A 14,802-nucleotide genomic window follows, 5' to 3' on the forward strand; every position below is an offset into this window, starting at 1 on the left:
GAGGGGATAGTGAGGGGATAGTGAGGGGATAGTGAGGTGATAGTGAGGTGATAGTGAGGGGATAGTGAGGGGATAGTGAGGTGATAGTGAGGTGATAGTGAGGTGATAGTGAGGGGATAGTGAGGGGATAGTGAGGGGATAGTGAGGTGATAGTGAGGGGATAGTGAGGGGATAGTGAGGGGATAGTGAGGTGATAGTGAGGTGATAGTAGATAGTGAGGTGATAGTGAGGTGATAGTGAGGTGTTAGTGAGGGGTTAGTGAGGGGATAGTGTGGTGATAGTGAGGTGATAGTGAGGGGATAGTGAGGGGATAGTGAGGTGATAGTGAGGTGATAGAGAGGTGATAGTGAGGGGATAGTGAGGGGATAGTGAGGTGATAGTGAGGGGATAGTGAGGTGATAGTGAGGGGATAGTGAGGGGATAGTGAGGTGATAGTGAGGTGATAGAGAGGTGATAGTGAGGGGATAGTGAGGTGATAGAGAGGTGATAGTGAGGGGATAGTGAGGTGATAGTGAGGTGATAGTGAGGGGATAGTGAGGTGATAGTGAGGTGATAGTGAGGTGATAGTGAGGGGATAGTGAGGTGATAGTGAGGGGATAGTGAGGGGATAGTGAGGTGATAGTGAGGTGATAGAGAGGTGATAGTGAGGGGATAGTGAGGTGATAGAGAGGTGATAGTGAGGGGATAGTGAGGTGATAGTGAGGTGATAGTGAGGGGATAGTGAGGTGATAGTGAGGTGATAGTGAGGTGATAGTGAGGGGATAGTGAGGTGATAGTGAGGGGATAGTGAGGTGATAGTGAGGGGATAGTGAGGGGATAGTGAGGGGATAGTGAGGGGATAGTGAGGTGATAGTGAGGTGATAGTAGATAGTGAGGTGATAGTGAGGTGATAGTGAGGTGTTAGTGAGGGGTTAGTGAGGGGATAGTGTGGTGATAGTGAGGTGATAGTGAGGGGATAGTGAGGGGATAGTGAGGTGATAGTGAGGTGATAGAGAGGTGATAGTGAGGTGATAGTGAGTGGATAGTGAGGTGATAGTGAGGGGATAGTGAGGTGATAGTGAGGTGATAGTGAGATGATAGTGAGGAGATAGTGAGGTGATAGTGAGGGGATAGTGAGGTGATAGTGAGGTGATAGTGAGGGGATAGTGAGGTGATAGTGAGGTGATAGTGAGGTGATAGTGAGGGGATAGTGAGGTGATAGTGAGGTGATAGTGAGGTGATAGTGAGGGGATAGTGAGGATAAGTGAGGTGATAGTGAGGTGATAGTAGATAGTGAGGTGATAGTGAGGTGATAGTGAGGTGTTAGTGAGGGGTTAGTGAGGGGATAGTGTGGTGATAGTGCGGTGATAGTGAGGGGATAGTGAGGGGATAGTGAGGTGATAGTGAGGTGATAGTGAGGGGATAGTGAGGTGATAGTGAGGGGATAGTGAGGTGATAGTGAGGTGATAGTGAGGTGATAGTGAGGTGATAGTGAGGGGATAGTGAGGGGATAGTGAGGTGATAGTGAGGGGATAGTGGGGGGATAGTGAGGTGATAGTGAGGTGATAGTGAGGTGATAGTGAGGTGATAGTGAGGGGATAGTGGGGGGATAGTGAGGTGATAGTGTGGTGATAGTGAGGTGATCGTGAGGTGATAGCGAGGGGATAGTGAGGTGATAGTGAGGTGATAGTGAGGTGATAGTGAGGGGATGGTGAGGTGATAGTGAGGGGATGGTGAGGTGATAGTGAGGTGATAGTGAGGGGATAGTGAGGTGATAGTAGATAGTGAGGGAATAGTGAGGTGATAGTGAGGGGATAGTGAGGGGATAGTGAGGGGATGGTGAGGTGATAGTGAGGTGATAGTAGATAGTGAGGTGATAGTGAGGGGATAGTGAGGTGATAGTGAGGAAATAGTGAGGTGATAGTGAGGTGATAGTAGATAGTGAGGGAATAGTGAGGTGATAGTGAGGTGATAGTGAGGTGATAGTGAGGGAATAGTGAGGTGATAGTGAGGTGATAGTGAGGTGATAGTGAGGGAATAGTGAGGTGATAGTGAGGTGATAGTGAGGGGATAGTGAGGTGATAGTGAGGTGATAGTGAGGTGATAGTGAGGGGATAGTGAGGTGATAGTGAGGTGATAGTGTGCTTTAAAGAGGGTATATAGTGTGTGTGTGTGTGTGTGTGTGTGTGTGTGTGTGTGTGTGTGTGTGTGTGTGTGTGTGTGTGTGTGTGTGTGTGTGTGTGTGTGTGTGTGTGTGTGTGTGTCTCTCTGTGGTTAAGCTCCTTTGTTTGCCAGTGGATTTTGGCAGGTTCCTTCTGAGGGAAGAAGTGTTACCTAGCCAGGTGGTTGGCAGCGGATGGGGAAGCAGGGTTGAGTGCTGGTCGGTCCTCAGGGTCTTACCTCGCTGCAGGGTGGGTTTTCTGAACGGAGTAGGGGGCTGGGCGGCGGGGCCGGACATGGACCCTAGCCCTGTGGGCATGGTCTGCGGCGCTGGCCCCCTTGCGCCCTCCAGTGGATCCCCCTGAGCTGCCGCGCTGCACCGTGAAGACCCTGCTCATGTCATGGCCTGTTCCTGACTGGCTCAGCTGGTAGGTGTGGCTGGTCTGGCTGGTCCGGGCCCCAGGGCACCTGCTCTGACAGTCTCCGCGGGTCAGGAAGTTGTTGTTGTTGCCGTGGCAGCCACCGTACCAGAAGTGTGAGCACTTGGCGGTGGTGACATCGTAGAAGTATCGGTCCGTCCAGCCACTGCAGGAGCCGGCTGCCTTGGGCAGAGAACAGGTGGTTCTGGGAACTATAGAGGGGGGAGAAACAGGAAGATATTTATAGGCTTCTCTTAATATTGTAGCGAATTCGGAGAGTAGCTCCGACCGGGGACTCGAACCCGGGTCGAGAAAATGTCAACCCAACACCTTAGCCGTTACGCCAAGAGATCCAAACCGCTTGGCGAGGTCGTTAGGTATTGTGTTAAGGTAGCTACAATACCACGCAACAAAACACAATAGAACACAAAAACAATAAATGTTCACCTATAACATTAACTTCCTGCCCTTTTTATATCAGCATTCCTCAATCCTGTCTCCCATCTCAACAATACAGTCATGAAGTAAATCTCCTTCCTCTCTTTTTCAGTCCACCTCACACATCACTTTCTCCCCCCTCTCCATCGGTTCCCCTCTCTTCCTCCCGCCCAGCTCCCCCTCCTCCCCCCTCCTCCCCCTTCCCTGTCCTACCATTGTCGGGGGGAGTGGGGCAGCCCTCTCCATCGGTTCCCCTCTCTTCCTCCCGCCCAGCTCCCCCTCCTCACCCCTCCTCCCCCTTCCCTGTCCTACCATTGTCGGGGGGAGTGGGGCAGCCCTCTCCATCGGTTACCCTCTCTTCCTCCCGCCCAGCTCCCCCTCCTCCCCCTTCCCTGTCCTACCATTGTCGGGGGGAGTGGGGCAGCCCTCTCCATCGGTTCCCCTCTCTTCCTCCCGCCCAGCTCCCCCTCCTCCCCCCCCCCTCCCCCTTCCCTGTCCTACCATTGTCGGGGGGAGTGGGGCAGCCCTCTCCATCGGTTCCCCTCTCTTCCTCCCGCCCAGCTCCCCCTCCTCACCCCTCCTCCCCCACCACCCCCCACCCCACCCCTTCCCTCCCCCCCCTTCCCTGTCCTACCATTGTCGGGGGGAGTGGGGCAGCCCTCTCCATCGGGACCTGCGGCGGCTGACATGCGGTCGAAACAGCAGCCGTACGTGGTCAGACGACACTGGATACTGTTTTCAGCTGGTAGGAGGGGAGCAGGAGGAGCCTGAGAGAGAGAGAGAGAGAGAGAGAGAGAGAGAGAGAGAGAGAGAGAGAGAGAGAGAGAGAGAGAGAGAGAGAGAGAGAGAGAGAGAGAGAGAGAGAGAGAGAGACAGAGAGACACAGAGAGACAGAGAGAGAGACAGAGAGACACAGAGGAGAGAGAGAGAGAGAGACAGAGAGAGAGACAGAGAGAGAGACAGAGAGAGAGAGAGAGAAGCAGAGAGAGAGAGAGAGAGACAGAGAGAGAGACAGAGAGAGAGAGAGAGAAGCAGAGAGACACAGAGAGAGAGACAGAGAGACAGAGAGAGAGACAGAGAGACACAGAGGAGAGAGAGAGAGAGAGACAGAGAGAGAGACAGAGAGAGAGACAGAGAGAGAGACAGAGAGAGAGAGAGAGAAGCAGAGAGAGAGAGAGAGAGACAGAGAGAGAGACAGAGAGAGAGAGAGAAGCAGAGAGAGAGAGAGAGACCCCACAGAGCCCCAGAACAGAAACCCAATTAGACCCAACCAAATTCTGATCAAAGCAAAAATATAACTTTTTGACACACTGGAAAGAATCAGCCCAAATAACAGAGCAAACTAGAATGCTATCTGGATCCTAAACAGAGAGTACACGGTGGCAGAACACCTGACTACTGTGACTGACCCAAACTTAAGCAAAGCCTTGACTATGTACGGACTCACTGAACTGCACTCCCTAACCTCCTGCCAAATGTATGACCATATTAGAGACACATATTTCCCTCAGATGACAGTCCCCACAAAGAATTTGAAAACAAATCAAACATTGATAAACTCCCATATCTACTAGGTGAAATACTGCAGACTGCCGTCACAGCAGCAAGATGTGTGGCCCGTTGCCATGACAAAAGGGAAATCAGTGGAGAACAAACAACATTGTAAACACAACCTACATGTATCTGTTTAATTATCTTCCCTTTAGTACATGAACTATTTACACGTTGTTACAACACCGTACATAGCCAATAATATAACAGTGGAAAGTGTATGTAAACTTCAGACTTCAACTGTATCTCTCTCTCTCTCCATAACACTTCTCTCTCTCCATAACACTCCTCTCTCTCCATAACACTTCTCTCTCTCCATAACACTTCTCTCTCCATAACCCTTCTCTCTCTCCATAACACTTCTCTCTCTCCATAACACTTCTCTCTCTCCATAACACCTCTCTCTCTCCATAACACCTCTCTCTCTCCATAACACTTCTCTCTCTCCATAACACTTCTCTCTCTCCATAACCCTTCTCTCTCTCCATAACACTTCTCTCTCTCCATAACACTTCTCTCTCTCCATAACCCTTCTCTCTCTCCATAACACTTCTCTCTCTCCATAACACTTCTCTCTCTCCATAACACTTCTCTCTCTCCATAACACCTCTCTCTCTCCATAACACTTCTCTCTCTCCATAACACTTCTCTCTCTCCATAACACTTCTCTCTCTCCATAACACTTCTCTCTCTCCATAACACTTCTCTCTCTCTATAACACTTCTCTCTCTCCATAACACTTCTCTCTCTCCATAACACTTCTCTCTCTCCATAACACTTCTCTCTCTCCCTATATATACAGTATATATATACAGTGGAAGTCGGAAGTTTACATACACTCAGGTTGGAGTCATTAAAACAAATTTTTCAACCCCTCCACAAATGTCTTGTTTACAAACTATAGTTTTGGCAAGTCAGTTAGGACATCTACTTTGTGCATGACACAAGTCATTTTTCCAACAATTGTTTACAGACAGATTATTTCACTTTTAATTCACTGTATCACAATTCCAGTGGGTCAGACGTTTACATAAACTCAGTTGACTGTGCCTTTAAACAGCTTGGAAAATTCCAGAAAATTATGTTGTGGCTTTAGAAACTTCTGATAGGCTAATTGACATCATTTGAGCATATTGGAGGTGTACCTGTGGATCTATTTCAAGGCCTGCCTTCAAACTCAGTGCCTCTTTGCTTGACATCATGGGAAAATCAAAAGATATCAGCCTCAGAAAAAAATTGCAGACCTCCACAAGTCTAGTTCATCCTTGGGAGCAATTTCCAAATGCCTGAAGGTACCACGTTCATCTGTACAAACAATAGTACGCAAGTATAAACACCATGGGACCACGCAGCCGTCATACTGCTCAGGAAGGAGACGCGTTCTGTCTCCTAGAGATGAACGTACTTTGGTGCGAAAAGTGCAAATCAATCCCAGAACAACAGCAAAGGACCTTGTGAAGATGCTGGAGGAAACAGGTACAAAAGTATCTACATTCACAGTAAAACGAGTCCTATATCGACATAACCTGAAAGGCAGCTCAGCAAGGAAGAAGCCACTGCTCCAAACCGCCATAAAAAAGCCAGACTACGGTTTGCAACTGCACATGGGGACAAATATTGTACTTTTTGGAGAAATGTCCTCTGGTCTGATGAAACATAAATAGAACTGTTTGGCCATAATGACCATCGTTATGTTTGGAGGGAAAAGGGGGAGGCTTGCAAGCCAAAGAACACCATCCCAACCGTGAAGCACGGGGGTGGCAGCATCATGTTGTGGGGGTGCTTTGCTGCAGGAGGGACTGGTGCACTTCACAAAATAGATGGCATCATGAGGTAGGAAAATTAGGTGGATCTATTGAAGCAACATCTCAAGACATCAGTCAGGAAGTTAAAGCTTGGTCGCAAATGGGTCTTCCAAATGGACAATGACCCCAAGCTACCCGAAACGTTTGACCCAAGTTATACAATTTAAAGGCAATGCTACCAAATACTAATTGAGTGTATGTAAACTTCTGACCCTCTGGGAATGTGATGAAAGAAATAAAAGCTGAAATAAATAATTCTCTCTACTATTATTCTGACATTTCACATTCTTAAAATAAAGTGGTGATCCTAACTGACCTAAGACAGGGAATTATTACTCTGATTAAATGTCAGGAATTGTGAAAAACTGAGTTTAAATGTATTTGGCTAAGATGTATGTAAACTTCTGACTTCAACTGTATATATAACACTTTACTCACTCTCTCTCTATAAAACGTCTCTCTATCTCTGTCTCTCCCTATAACACCTCTCTCAGGTCTTACCGTGGGCTGGGCAGGAGGGACATGTTCCAGACAACCCTCCTTGTTGAGTCCCTGTGCTGCAGACACACCATCCCTGCAACACCCATACCTGACAGACAGACAGACAGACAGACAGACAGACAGACAGACAGACAGACAGACAGACAGACAGACAGACAGACAGACAGACAGACAGACAGACAGACAGACAGACAGACAGACAGACAGAGATGGAGACAGACAGACAGACAGACAGACAGACAGAGATGGAGACAGACAGACAGACAGACAGAGATGGAGACAGACAGACAGACAGACAGACAGACAGACAGACAGACAGACAGACAGACAGACAGACAGACAGACAGACAGACAGACAGACGGAGATGGAGACAGACAGACAGACAGACAGACAGAGATGGAGACAGACAGACAGACAGACAGACAGACAGACAGACAGACAGACAGACAGACAGACAGACAGACAGACAGACAGACAGACAGACAGAGATGGAGACAGACAGACAGACAGACAGACAGACAGACAGACAGACAGACAGACAGACAGACAGACAGACAGACAGACAGACAGACAGACAGACAGACAGACAGACAGACAGACAGACAGACAGACAGACAGACAGAGAGAGAGAGATGGAGACAGTGGGAACATTGCATGTTGGAGGTTTGAGCAGAGAACAGACAGAGCACTGTCAACAGAGAGACAATAAAGTTACCATAGAAAATGCCACTGGTCTGTCACCTATAGACCTACATGGTAAACCCCATAGAGAAATAGAGGCCCATCCCATGTCTGTCACCTATAGACCGACATGGTAAACCCCCCATAGAGAAATAGAGGCCCACCCCATGTCTGTCACCTATAGACCGACATGGTAAACCCCATAGAGAAATAGAGGCCCACCCCATGTCTGTCACCTATAGACCGACATGGTAAACCCCCCATAGAGAAATAGAGGCCCACCCCATGTCTGTCACCTATAGACCGACATGGTAAACCCCATAGAGAAATAGAGGCCCATCCCATGTCTGTCACCTATAGACCGACATGGTAAACCCCCCATAGAGAAATAGAGGCCCATCCCATGTCTGTCACCTATAGACCGACATGGTAAACCCCCCATAGAGAAATAGAGGCCCATCCCATGTCTGTCACCTATAGACCGACATGGTAAACCCCCCATAGAGAAATAGAGGCCACCCCATGTCTGTCACCTATAGACCGACATGGTAAACCCCCCATAGAGAAATAGAGGCCCACCCCATGTCTGTCACCTATAGACCGACATGGTAAACCCCCCATAGAGAAATAGAGGCCACCCCATGTCTGTCACCTATAGACCGACATGGTAAACCCCCCATAGAGAAATAGAGGCCCACCCCATGTCTGTCACCTATAGACCTACATGGTAAACCCCATAGAGAAATAGAGGCCCACCCCATGTCTGTCACCTATAGACCGACATGGTAAACCCCATAGAGAAATAGAGGCCCACCCCATGTCTGTCACCTATAGACCTACATGGTAAACCCCATAGAGAAATAGAGGCCACCCCATGTCTGTCACCTATAGACCTACATGGTAAACCCCCCATAGAGAAATAGAGGCCACCCCATGTCTGTCACCTATAGACCTACATGGTAAACCCCATAGAGAAATAGAGGCCCACCCCATGTCTGTCACCTATAGACCTACATGGTAAACCCCATAGAGAAATAGAGGCCACCCCATGTCTGTCACCTATAGACCTACAGAGAGAGAGACAGAGAGAGACAGAGAGCAGAGAGAGAAAGAGAGCAGAGAGAGAGAGAGAGAGAGAGAGAGAGAGAGAGAGAGAGAGAGGGGAGAGAGAGAGAGAGAGAGAGAGAGAGAGAGAGAGAGAGAGAGAGAGAGAGAGAGACAGAGAGAGACAGAGAGCAGAGAGAGAAAGAGAGCAGAGAGAGAGAGAGAGAGAGAGAGAGAGGGGGAGAGAGAGAGAGAGGGGGAGAGGGAGAGAGAGAGAGAGAGAGAGAGAGAGAGAGAGGGGGAGAGAGAGAGAGGGAGAGAGAGAGAGAGAGAGAGAGAGAGAGAGAGAGAGAGAGAGAGAGAGAGAGAGAGAGAGAGAGGGAGGGAGGGAGGGAGGGAGGGAGGGAGAGAGAGAGAGAGAGAGAGAGAGAGAGAGAGAGAGAGAGAGAGAGAGAGAGAGAGAGAGAGAGAGAGAGAGAGAGAGAGAGAGAGAGAGAGAGAGAGACATTTAGTCAGACAGACAGTCAGGGAATGAGAAAGAGAACGTTTGAACAAGGGGACCGTTCCCAAGAACAGCCCAGACTACAAACTGACCACAGAAGGTCAATCTGTGACCTACATACCTGTAGAGTTATATGGTAAACCCTGCTAGCCCCATACTGACAACCTGGATGAAGACAGGCAGGATGGAGCTGTGTGTGTGTGTGTGTGTGTGTGTGTGTATGTGTGTGTGTGTGTGTGTGTGTGTGTGGTGTGTGTGTGTGTGTGTGTGTGTGGTGTGTGTGTGTGTGTGTGTGTGTGTGTGTGTGTGTGTGTGTGTGTGTGTGTGTGTGTGTGTGTGTGTGTGCGCGTGCGTGCGTGCGTGCGTGCGTGTGTTGTGTGGTCTACCTGGTGGTGGTACAGACAGCCTGCTCAGGGCTGGGAGGATGGCTGGATCCCCGTGGACAGCCCAGACCCCCTGCCCCCCCAGCAGCCATCACTCCATCTGGACAGCAACCGTAGTAGGACCGGCTACAGTGTTGGGCCGGCCCGGAGCTGTGAGCATGGTACACTGTGTTGGTCAGGTGGTCAGCAGAGTCTGGTCTGAGGACTGAGGGAGACAAGCATAGTAATTACATAGGGGCAACGGTAGAGACAGGTTCTGTATATACAACTCAAACCAGGCTAGCGAGAGGTTCTGTAACTCAACCCAGGGTAGAGAGAGGTTCTGTATATACAACTCAACCCAGGGTAGAGAGAGGTTCTGTAACTCAAACCAGGCTAGCGAGAGCTTCTGTAACTCAACCCAGGCTAGCGAGAGGTTCTGTAACTCAACCCAGGCTAGCAAGAGGTTCTGTAACTCAACCCAGGTTAGAGAGAGATTCTGTAACTCAACCCAGGGTAGAGAGAGGTTCTGTAACTCAACCCATGGTAGAGAGGGTAGAGAGAGGTTCGTGTTACATTACCAATGTAACAGTATAACTTTACGTCGTCCCCTCGCCCCGACACGGGCGCGAACCAGGGACCCTCTGCACACATCAACAACTGACACCCACGAAGCATCGTTACCCATCGCTCCACAAAAGCCACATCTCAACCCAGGGTAGAGTGAGGTTCTGTATATACAACTCAACCCAGGCTAGCAAGAGGTTCTGTAACTCAACCCAGGCTAGCAAGAGGTTCTGTAACTCAACCCAGGGTAGAGAGAGGTTCTGTAACTCAACCCATGGTAGAGTGAGGTTCTGTATATACAACTCAACCCAGGGTAGAGAGAGGTTCTGTATATACAACTCAACCCAGGGTAGAGAGAGGTTCTGTAACTCAAACCAGGCTAGCGAGAGCTTCTGTAACTCAACCCAGGCTAGCGAGAGGTTCTGTAACTCAACCCAGGCTAGCAAGAGGTTCTGTAACTCAACCCAGGTTAGAGAGAGATTCTGTAACTCAACCCAGGGTAGAGAGAGGTTCTGTAACTCAACCCAGGGTAGAGAGAGGTTCTGTAACTCAACCCAGGGTAGAGAGAGGTTCTGTAACTCAACCCAGGGTAGAGAGAGGTTCTGTAACTCAACCCAGGGTAGAGTGAGGTTCTGTATATACAACTCAACCCAGGGTAGAGACAGGTTTCGTATGAACAACTCAACACAGGGTAGAGAGAGGTTCTGTATATACAACTCAACCCAGGTTTGAGTGAGGTTCTGTAACTCAACCCAGGTTAGAGAGAGGTTCTGTAACTCAACCCAGGGTAGAGAGAGGTTCTGTAACTCAACCCAGGGTAGAGAGAGGTTCTGTAACTCAATCTAGGGTAGAGAGAGGTTCTGTAACTCAACCCAGGGTAGAGTGAGGTTCTGTAACTCAACCCAGGGTAGAGAGAGGTTCTGTAACTCAACCCAGGGTAGAGAGAAGTTCTGTATATACAACTCAACCCAGGGTAGAGTGAGGTTCTGTAGAGAGAGGTTCTGTAACTCAATCTAGGGTAGAGAGAGGTTAGTAGGACTAGGACATACACCACAGTAGGACTAGGACATACACCACAGTAGGACATACACCACAGTAGGACATACACCACAGTAGGACAGACACCACAGTAGGACATACACCACAGTAGGACAGACACCACAGTAGGACATACACCACAGTAGGACATACACCACAGTAGGACAGACACCACAGTAGGACAGACACCACAGTAGGACATACACCACAGTAGGACAGACACCACAGTAGGACAGACACCACAGTAGGACATACACCACAGTAGGACAGACACCACAGTAGGACATACACCACAGTAGGACAGACACCACAGTAGGACATACACCACAGTAGGACATACACCACAGTAGGACATACACCACAGTAGGACAGACACCACAGTAGGACAGACAACACAGTAGGACATACACCACAGTAGGACAGACACCACAGTAGGACATACACCACAGTAGGACATACACCACAGTAGGACATACACCACAGTAGGACATACAACACAGTAGGACAGACACCACAGTAGGACAGACACCACAGTAGGACAGACACCACAGTAGGACTAGGACATACACCACAGTAGGACATACACCACAGTAGGACATACACCACAGTAGGACATACACCACAGTAGGACATACAACACAGTAGGACAGACACCACAGTAGGACAGACACCACAGTAGGACAGACACCACAGTAGGACACACACCACAGTAGGACAGACACCACAGTAGGACAGACACCACAGTAGGACAGACACCACAGCTCCATCCAGCCTGCCCATCTGCACCACCACCAGGTAGACCACACACACACAAGTTCAGGCAGAACAGGACAGACAGAGTCACTGTCCAGGCCAGCACTCACTCACACACTCCAGTGCCTCCAAATATTTTAATCAGACTGCCCAATCCTACGGACCCCCGAAAACATGTCAATCAGAACAGGATAATTAGGACAGGGGGGTGGGGGCACCGGTCTGTTGGAGACAGTGACAGGGGAGAGAGGGAGAGAAACAGCAGAGTAAAAGAAGGAAGTCAGCCTTGGACAAGCAAACCTCGTCTGAGCCAGAATGGCCCAGAATTGTCTAGAATGTCATTGTATGCTGTAGCGTTAAGATTTCCCTTCACTAGAACTAAGGGGCCTAGCCCAAATTACGAATAACAGCCACAGGACATTATTCCTCCTCCACCAAACTTTACAGTTGACACTATGAATTGGGCATGTAGCGTTCTCCTGGCATCCTCCAAACCCAGATTCATCCGTCGTACTGTCAGATGGTGAAGCATGATTCATCACTCCAGAGAACACGTTTCAACAGCTCCAGAGTCCAATGGCGGCGAGCTTTACACAACTCCAGCCGACGCTTGGCATTGCGCATGGTGATCTTATGCTTGTGTGCGGCTGCTCGGCCATGGAAACCCATTTCATTAAGCTCCCGACGAACAGTTCTTGTGCTGACGTTGCTTCCAGAGGCAGTTTGGAACTCGGTAGTGAGTGTTGCAACCGAGGACAGACGATGTCTACGCCCAAAGTGTTTCAGCACTCGCCGGTCCCGTTCTGTGAGCTTGTGTGGCCTACCACTTCACGGCTGAGCCGTTGTTGCTCCTAGACGTTTCCACTTCACAATAACAGCACTTACAGTTGACCGGGGAAGCTCTAGCAGGGAAGGAATTTTACGAACTGACTTGTTGGAAAGGTGGCATCCTATGACGCTGCCTTCGTCACCTAGCTCTTCTTCAGTCAGGCCATTCTACTGCAAACGTTTGTCTATGGAGATTGCATGGCAGTGTTCTCGATTTTACACACCAGTCTGCAACGGGTGTGGCTGAAATAGCAGAATCCACTCATTTGAATGGGTGTCCACATACTTTTGTATATATATTGTGTACCTGTATGAAAGTCAAGGGCAAGTTGCCTTGGAAAGACAGATGGAGTCAGGAACAAACCTGTAGCGTGATCGGGGACGTCAGGAATGGAGCCGCGCTGTTTGTTGCCTTGTCCTCTGGGATCCTGCATACTGGGGACCTCTGGACAACAACAGGAAGAGACGCGGAAATACAGATGTGTTCTGTAGATTATACGGTTGTGATTCATGTCTATTTCGACGACAATCAGCACACACACGTGCACACACACACACACACACACACAAACACACACACACACACCATGTCTCACCCTGTGGGCTGTAGCAGGGCTGTGTGTTGCAGGTCTCCACTGTGAGGGGTTTGGGGTTGGAGTTACAACGTTCCACTGGATACTGGTTCCTCTCTCTGTCAGAACACATCACCTGGCGCTCACGCAGACCTGACTCACAGCTTTTAGAGCACTGGAGACGAGAGAGGAAGTAGGAGAGAGGAGGAGGAGAGAGGAGGAGGAGAGGAGGAGAGGAGGAGGAGAGAGGAGGAGGAGAGGTGGAGAGGAGGAGGAGAGAGGAGGAGAGGTGGAGGAGAGAAGAGGAGAGGTGGAGGAGAGAGGAGGAGAGGTGGAGGAGAGAGGAGGAGGAGAGGTGGAGAGGAGGAGAGGTGGAGGAGAGAGGAGGAGGAGAGGAGGAGAGGAGGAGGAGGAGAGGTGGAGAGGTGGAGGAGAGAGGAGGAGAGGAGGAGAGAGGGGGAGAGGTGGAGGAGAGAGGAGGAGGAGAGGAGGAGAGGAGGAGGAGGAGAGGTGGAGAGGTGGAGGAGAGAGGAGGAGAGGTGGAGGAGAGAGGAGGAGGAGAGGAGGAGAGGAGGAGGAGAGAGGAGGAGAGAGGGGGAGAGGTGGAGGAGAGAGGAGGAGGAGAGGTGGAGAGGAGAAGAGGTGGAAAGGAGGAGAGGAGGAGAGGAGGAGGAGAGAGGAGGAGGATAGGAGGAGAGGAGGAGGAGGGAGGAGAGGAGAAGTGGAGAGGAGGAGAGTGTTCATTTGAGTGAGTGAGTAAGTGAATGAGTGTGAGTGTGAGTGTGAGTGTGTGTGTGTGTGTGTGTGTGTGTGTGTGTGTGTGTGTGTGTGTGTGTGTGTGTGTGTGTGTGTGTGTGTGTGTGTGTGTGTGTGTGTGTCTGTGTGTGTGTGTGTGTGTGTGTGTGTGTGTCTGTCTGTGCCACTCACCAGTCCCCAGTCTCCAACGTGCCAGCTGACAGCCAGTAGGCACGCGGGCATGGAGCAGGGCTGGGCGGCTACAGGGCGGAGTGAGGCGGTGCAGGACGTGTCTGCTAGCTGGACTGATGCTGCTCCGACACACATCACCTCTCTGGACTGGTCCCCTGTCCCACATGTTACTGAGCACTGCAGAGAACACAACACAGTGTAGCTAGTAAAACCGAGCAGTGGAGAGAACACAACATACAGTGGGATTGATCACTACTCCAGAAATAAAACTAGGTTCTCATCCTGTTTCTACATCTGGATAATAGGTATGAAGCAGTGAGTTATCTCACGTTATCGCGTCGGCCAAATGTTCCAAAGTAGCGAGGCACAGTGCCAACTGTCAGAGTCAGATACGTGCAGATTTCTGAGAACAGTCCCACAACTTTGGCGCCTTACAACTTCAGCAACAAGCTGGCCAACTAGCTAGCTACCGTTTGACCAGTCCAATAACCTTACACCAGGAGGCTACTAGCAAGAGCATGATTTCCCGTAGTAACCAGTGCGTCATAGTTGCCCGAGAGCGGAGTGATTTTCAGAATTAGGAACTAGCGTTATGCGGATGAGCAAAATCTAAATTCCACGTCGTACAAGACAGATCGGTTGAGGGTCGAGCGTTGTGTCGGAGTGATGCCATC

General features: G+C 49.8%; 1 protein-coding gene across 1 annotated transcript in view; it reads right to left on the reverse strand.

Moving 5' to 3' along the window:
- The window catches only part of paplna (papilin a, proteoglycan-like sulfated glycoprotein), a 95,912-nt gene that overhangs the window by 13,985 nt on the left and 67,125 nt on the right, over positions 1-14,802 (reverse strand). Inside the window, exons 13-19 of the mRNA XM_071366904.1 lie at positions 14,129-14,305; positions 13,226-13,376; positions 12,994-13,074; positions 9,468-9,669; positions 6,854-6,941; positions 3,631-3,763; positions 2,380-2,770 (exon numbers count right to left, since the gene is read on the reverse strand). Coding sequence (XP_071223005.1) covers positions 2,380-2,770; positions 3,631-3,763; positions 6,854-6,941; positions 9,468-9,669; positions 12,994-13,074; positions 13,226-13,376; positions 14,129-14,305 — 1,223 coding nt within the window. The remainder of the gene's footprint in view (positions 1-2,379; positions 2,771-3,630; positions 3,764-6,853; positions 6,942-9,467; positions 9,670-12,993; positions 13,075-13,225; positions 13,377-14,128; positions 14,306-14,802) is intronic.

Source organism: Salvelinus alpinus, chromosome 25, assembly GCF_045679555.1.
Source record: "Salvelinus alpinus chromosome 25, SLU_Salpinus.1, whole genome shotgun sequence".
Lineage (NCBI taxonomy): Eukaryota > Metazoa > Chordata > Actinopteri > Salmoniformes > Salmonidae > Salvelinus > Salvelinus alpinus.